The following is a 7718-nucleotide window of genomic DNA, read 5'->3' on the forward strand; positions in this document are numbered from 1 at the left end:
ATATGTATATTTAATGTTTGAATTCAATAACATAACAACTAGCTTGGCCTAATGGTAAAGGGACATGACTTTCAACCAAAAGGTTGTTGGTTCTAATTTCATTTGAGACATGTTTAAGACTATTTTTATACGAAAGTTTTTTACACAGCCCAAATCATAACCAAGTAAGCCCATTTAAAAATTAGATTGCCTTAAACCCAATAAAATACTTATTTTATTTAAGGCCCAAAAAATTTTTCAGTTCTCGGAGCCGGCCCTTTAAGTGTGGTATTTACATGTACAAGTAGTTAAACAATAATCGTAATAATAATAAAGGGTCAGTGTCAACCTTTGCCTTTGTAGACTCAAATACCTGTACATGCAAATGCACAAAGACAACAAACATTAAAAAGTGGGTTACATCTCTTTTGTGCAATATCATTGGCTTCCATGTGATACATGTACCCACACATTGCTTCACGTACTAGGGGTGTTTGCTTCACTAATTTTTTTAAGGACTCGAATTTGTCAAAAGTAAATGAAATAAGTGGATATGAAATTCAAGTTTTTAAAAAGATTTGAAACGCAAAGAAATCGAGATATATCAAATGAGTTAAAATTTGTGATACATTTGGTTGATAAATAATTATTAAGAATTGGAATTTATCTCCGCAACATCAAGTGGCCACAACTCACAACTAGAAGTGCACAAAAAAATTTTAACCAAACCAGTTTGAAACTGACTGAAACCTAGGTTCAGGGTCGGTTTGGTGTTTCGGAAGGCGAACCAGTTTGGAATAAGTGGTTTAAGAACCAATCTTATGAGCCCGTTTCTGACCATTTTGGAAAAAAACTAGTTGTTGGGTAACAAGCTTGTGACCGTTTTCTGCCCTTGCATATTTGACCGTCTTTTGCACTTTTCTTAGACCCTTTTACTCCCATGTGTTGGTATAAATAAGTATTGTAGTTTTGGTAGTCACGACACTCAAAAATGCACAAACACTCTCAAAATGCAAAACTGTGGTCGTGTATACGTTCTCAAGTCTCAACTCTCAAACTATGGCAATCGAGCAATCTCAATCATGCCTTAACGTTTGTGCATCCTTAACCGATGCCTAAGTACGTTGTGCCAGTTTTACCATCCATTAAAACCTCAATTTTTTCAACATTCTCGATATATGCAAGATGTCAAAGACTCATTCAACTCTTCAACCGCTGTACAAGTGAGCTTCAAACGAGAATTTTAAAAATCATGAATAAGTGCAAAATATATTTAATTTTGGGATTTTTTTATATGTAACAAGCCCATATGAACTTAACAAAAGTGTTAATATTACGCTTTTGTTGTGTCACGACGACATTCAAGTGACAGCTGGTGATAGTTTTCTACGAGACGTTTAAGTCAAACTTTGAAACCAGCGCTAGTCCGATTAAAACAAATTAGCTTAATAAAAATGTCGGTTATAATTTGGGCTTCCACCAAATCAACACAAAACCCTAATCGAAGCCACCTCTGTTCTTGTCGTTGACACTCCATGGCTTCCAAGGCAGCAAGAAAGGCAATATACCTCCACAAACTACACGCCCATCTCAAAGACAACACCCATCTCGTTGTCGTCACTGCTGACAATCTCTCTGTGAACCAAACCAAGGCCATACGACAAGAATTACGAGCCCACTCCACAGTTTTGATGGGCAAGAACGCCTGGATAAGGCACGCAATAGCGGTCCATGCCCCGACGACCGGAAAACCGGCTTTTGTTGGAGCAATTCCTTTTATTGCTGGGAAAGTTGGGGTGGTGCTGACCAATAGTGATCCGGAGGAAGTGAGTGAAGATGTTGCTGCGAAAGCAGGGACGGCGTTGCGGCCGATGGTGTGTTCGTCTATGGATATTGGGATGTGTTCGCTCTGGCAGTGGCTGGTGGGCTTTCATTTGGAGTTGGTTGCTAAATGAAGTTGAAGGGCTGAAGAGGATTTGAAGAATAAGGAGGTTGATGATTATGTTTTACTTGTTTTAAACTTGATGCTCACCATGTGTTCGATGAAATGCTTAGGTGAGTTTTTTATTAGGTTCATTTGTTATCCATGTGTTATTGTGTTTATGAATTGTTACTTGTGGAAGCTTGGGACTTAGGTTACCAAAATATTCGAGTGTGAATAAGGGAAATCCGAATTGAATTTAAGAAACTTGATGCTCCCCGTGTTTTCGGTGAAATGCTTTGGTGAGTTATTTCTTTTATAATAGAATTTAGAAGTAACTGAATTCATTGTGAGAAAGAAACATCATCTTGAGCTGAATTACTCAACAAATTAATCATATACAAAATGAAGTTGAAAGTAATAATTTATGCATTAATACTACAAACTTAATTAAAAGGAATGATAATTAATGATTATAATATGTATACTTTTTTATTACACAATTGCTTGCAATCTAAGGACTTATGCAGCATCTCTTCCTTTTCTTTCCATCTTGGAAACTCTCACCATGACCGCAATGTATATCATGTCCATGGTTATATCTGCAAACATAAAAAGCTTGCGTCTCATTGCTTCTTTAACATCAAGACCCCAATAACACCCCAAAACCCTGTTGCTAAACCACACATTGTTGGTGTGATTCCTTATATTGTTGAAAAAGTTGGGATGGTGTTGACAGATTATAATCCGGAGGAAGTGAGTGAAGCTGTTGCAGGGTATACGTTGCAGCCGATGGTGTGTTCGTCTATGGATATTGGGATGTGTTCGTTGTGGTAGTGGTTAATGGCCTTTCATTTGAATTTGGTTAGCAAATGAAGTTGAAGGTTGAAGCGGGTTTGCAGAATAATTATTTTAAAAGTTAAATCTAATGCAGTTAAGCAAATCGTTTATTAATCAAATTGTTTATTAGGTTTCTTCATTATTCATAATCTTAAAGCCTTATTGTGTTTATGAATTGTTTATCTGTGGAAGGTTGAGACTTAGGTTTCTTATAGATTGTTGCTGCCAAAATTTATGGGATATTGTTGCTAGGTATTACTTTCATCTGACTGCACTCTAGAGCTTGGGAGTAATGCGAGAGAGATAGGCACTTGAGAATGAACTGAATGTCTCATGTTAAGAGAGGCTTAAATGCCCTTGTGACTTGACATATATTAAGTGCATTCGTCTTGATCTTGTGCGAATTGTTCTCTCATTCATGGCAGATTTTTAATCTTTGACAGTTAGTAATGGTGGCAGGGCTGATGGTGCCAAAGATGGGTGGTGATAGTGTTGTTGACATGTAGTTGTCATGTTATGATGTGCAGCAATTGGTGTTGACTGTAGACTACTAATTTTATGGTTTGATGTCCGTTTGCATAACCAAAGCTTACAATCCAAACATTATTATTAGGAGTGCAACCTATTGTCCTATTCTTAGAAGTTTCAAGACGCACGCACACAAGGTGTTTGATGAAATGACTGAGAGAAATGTGCTGTCATGGGTTATACTTGTATTATACTTAGATTTTGTAGGAGAGTCTAAAGAATGAGAAAGAATCAGAGATTGGACCTTTGAACAGTTGTTACATACCTCTTTTTGGATTGCTTTTCAGTCATCATCGTTACTGTTGCTTTTTTATTTCTTTTCAAAACCCAACTGCAAAATTGAATTCCAATTAATAATTTGATTAATGGGTGAGACTAAAACTATGAATTGAGAATGATATTCAAACAAATAACTATGAATTGCCTTCACATGATTTTTATGGTATGTGCTTTTCAGTCCACTTCTTTTGTCACCTGTATTCTCTCTCGCATGTATTGCAATATTTTTATTTATATATATATATATATATATATATAATCACACCCATGGTTACACATATATAGTCAACAGAAGTGTTCAGAAGCAAAAATAGTATTTTTTACATATATATTGTAATTTATATGAATCTATTTGGCTTCTCTGCCCCGTTTAATCTTGGAGACTCTCACCGCAACCATCATGAATATCTTATCCATTGCTACCTCTGCAATCATAAAAAGCTTCTGTCTCCATTGCTTTTTGAATGACAATACTCCAATAATGCCCCAAAAACCTATTGCAAATCCACAAATTGTGTCTAAGTAAAACCATACCTTCTTTGGCTCATGAGAATCTTCATATTTGTTCTTGCTTATTGTGGTTGATGGGTTTTCATGATTGGTGCAATTATTTTGCAGAGGTGCCCCACAGAGATCCCTGTTACCAGCATATATTAATGGGTCGGTAAGTGTTTGCAACTGATTGCCGGTTGGAATTCGCCCCGACAACTTGTTGTATGACAAATTCATATAACTCAAAAAGTTCAAAGCCGCCATACTTGAAGGGATCGTCCCGGTAAATTGGTTGTCTGAGAAGTCAAGAGAAATTAATGCCTTCATGTTCCCTATGCTATCTGGAATACTTCCACTAAGGTGATTATGAGAGAAATTGAGACCCACCAACAAAGTAAGTGTAGTTACCTCCCTAGGGATTTTTCCTGTTTAAGTTTGTTGCTTGAAAGGTCCATATTAAAAACTAAATCCACAGTTTTTGTATATTCAAGATTAATTCCTTTCATGACTTGAATCACATTCATCATCTGTATCATAATCTCAAAACCGGAACTTCTTGTAAGAATATCTTGTTGTCTTGCCTCAATCATTCCACTTAACTCTCCAAAACAGCGGGGTATGGATCCTTCTAAGTTGTTGTGGGCAATATCCAAAATATGAAGATAGGAACATTTGCACAATGACTGAGGAATTTTTCCAGTGAAATTGTTTTTATGCAACCTAAGAACCCTCAAAGCCGAAAGATTTTCTCCAATCCAATTTGGTATGTTTCCAAAGAATTCGTTATTTCCGAAATCCAAAACTCTTAAGAATCTCAAATTTCCCAAGTTTCGGGGAAGTTCACCATTGAATTTATTGTCATTTAGTTTTAACCATACCAATGAAGAAATATTTCCTAAAGAACTTGGAAGGACTCCAGACAACCCATTAGAACTAAGTATAAGCATCACCATTTGTTGTAGATTCTCTACACACTCAGGAATATTTCCAGATAACCTATTCCAGGAAACATCAAGAAGTAGTAAGCGAGTTCTTCTACATAGTGACGTTGGAATTGACCCGTTAAAAAGGTTATCTTGCAAAAGCAAAAACTCATTATAATCAATTTCAAACCCATTGGAAGGATTCCTAAACGGAAGGTTTATCAAGGATCCACTGAGTTTGTTGTGAGAGAGATCTAAGAAATGGTGGTCATGTTCTGCAACCATGGAGGTAGAATTCCATATAGGCTAGCATTAGACAACACCAACTCCCCCAACTTCTTCTGAGTTTGCAACCAGTGTGGAAATCCATCTAGAATCGTACAATAACCAAGTTGAATAGTTCTAAGTTGGAACGGAGGTATCCACACATGTGAAATATTAAAGATCAACTTGTGATTTGAAGTTGCGTCCAAGTACTTCAACATCAAGAGGCTAGCAAAATGGGCTTCAGAAACAACTCCTTCTAAAGAATTGTTAGACAAATCTAGAGAAGCTAGTTTAGAGAGCTTCCCAAGAGAAACCGGAAGTGTCCCATTTAACGAATTTGAAGACACCGAAAATTCTTGTAATGAAACTAGTCTTCCTAGAGATGTTGGGATTGGACCCGTTAACTGGTTTGATTCTAGAAGCAAATCAGTTAAGCCTGTTAAACTTCCCAATGATTCTGGTATAGAGTCACTAAATTGATTGTCAGAAAGGTATAGTTTGGTGATTTTCCCAACGAATGTCGGATTGGGACCGGTCAAATCATTATAAGCAAGATCTAATACTTCTAACGATCTTAATCCCTCTAATGATTTTGGGATAGAACCTGTTAAACTATTTGACATGAGACGTAAGGCTCTTAAATTGTTTAACCTGCCAAGAGATTCTGGAATTTGGCCATTTAATTGATTTTCATTAGAGTCCAATACCTCTAAAGCATATTGTGAACATTGTGACGTGTTTGTTGATGGGCCTACCATTTCTTCTCCAAAATAATGGCCAGATAAGCTCAATTCCTTAAGATAACATTGTCTCCAGATTCCAACCAGCTCCATCTTCTCAAAATTATTATAAGAGACATCAAGCTTTAAAAGGTTAGGCATAAATGGAACGGATGATTTCAAACCGTTTTGCGAAAGGTCAAGGACTCTTAGAGAAGACATGTTCATTAATTCATATGGAAATCGACCTTCAAGTGAACTCTCACTAAGATCAAGATATTGTATGTCGGAATGGGTACTATAGTTAAAATAAGTGGGTGAAAAGTGGGAATTGTGAAGGCCACAGTTTGACAGATGCAATTCTGATAAAGAAGGGATCATGTTTAGCAAGTTTATAGAGTTCCAGGCCGAACTAAGGTTATAGTTTGAAAGATCAAGTAATGTTAAGGATGTCATGTTTTGAATAAAACATGGAAGTTTACCTTCAAACAAGTTTGAGCTAAGATCCAGATGTTGGATGCTAGGAAGTATATTACTTGAGTTAATATGAAGATCAAGATCAACAATAGAAAGCCCACATCCTCTTAAACGTAGATCTATTAATGAAGGAATCATGTACAATGCCATACCAATATTTTTTACTTGAAAAAGTTCCACTTCACTCAAGTCAAGATGCTCGAGTGACGAAAGGCCAGAAACCCAAGCCATATCGTTTGGCATGAGCATTTGTATAAATGGTGAAGATGAACCAAGATCAAGCACCTTCAGATTGGAAAGATTTCCAATGTGATGGGGAATAATACCACTAAAACCAGAATTAGAAAGATTGAGGTAACATAGTTTCTTCAAGGATCCAATAAATTCGGGAATACGACTTCCTTGAAAGTTGTCCCACTAAAATCAAGGTGTTTCAGATACCTTAAATCAACCAAATTTGTGTTCACCTTATCACCTACTAAGTAGTAATCTTCTTCGAGGTGGTAATCAAAAGGTCCCCCATAATTCCCCCTGAGATGAAGGCTAACAACACTTCCGGTGGCACCATCACAACGGACTCCTTTCCAAGAGCAACAATTAATGTCAACCCATGATGAGAGCAACTTGGAGTCATCTTTGACAATTTGTTTGAACTCAAGCAGTGCAAGCCTCTCTTGTGCATGGCATAGTATTGTTGAATTTTGAGCACCCAAACAAGTATATTTTGTTACAACGAAATATATACTTAAGAAAATGAGATTAAGCCCCGAAACCCACAGATTTCCCATCATTTAAACTCAACTTACTTTAAGTAAATACTTTAGAGAGATTTTTTTTTTGTTAAGAAATGAGAAGAAATATAAGTTCTTATATTGAGAAAGCTGTAAATGGACTGCACCTGAATATGGCCCATGGAAGACTTTTCAAGTTGTGGATTGGTAATGGATAAACTGTACGTGCATTGCATTCCTATCCTTTGCTGTTCATTATTTAAGATGGAGTAATTACTAATTTATTGTTCCTAAGTCCCAACCAACTTTAACCAATAATTCCACAACGAACGAGTCTTTTTTATAATGAAGGAGTTATATCATAATGGGGTACTATAAGGATGGATAAAGACATTGTATACCCTCCCCCCCCCCCCCCCTTCCTGCATTATAGGGGCTTGAAGATGCATGGCCGTTTTTAATGTAACGTCATATGTGGAATTAGCCATTAAACATTTTTCTTACTAAAAAGAGTGATGATGATATTACGGAAAATAAGATTAAAAGGCATTAATCATTACAT

General features: G+C 36.5%; 1 protein-coding gene and 1 pseudogene across 1 annotated transcript; one reads left to right on the forward strand and one right to left on the reverse strand.

Moving 5' to 3' along the window:
- Window positions 1-1514: 1514 nt before the first annotated feature.
- On the forward strand, window positions 1515-1934 carry LOC143617121 (large ribosomal subunit protein uL10z-like). The gene has a single exon (XM_077089777.1). The coding sequence runs from the start codon at window positions 1515-1517 to the stop codon at window positions 1932-1934; it is 420 nt and encodes a 139-aa protein (XP_076945892.1).
- A 1949-nt stretch (window positions 1935-3883) lies between these two features.
- Window positions 3884-7213, reverse strand: LOC143617126 (receptor-like protein EIX2; annotated as a pseudogene).
- Between the last annotated feature and the right edge of the window lie 505 nt (window positions 7214-7718).

Source organism: Bidens hawaiensis, unplaced genomic scaffold (assembly GCF_021521415.1).
Source record: "Bidens hawaiensis isolate Kalapana, Puna unplaced genomic scaffold, B.hawaiensis_p1.1 tig00052247_1, whole genome shotgun sequence".
Lineage (NCBI taxonomy): Eukaryota > Viridiplantae > Streptophyta > Magnoliopsida > Asterales > Asteraceae > Bidens > Bidens hawaiensis.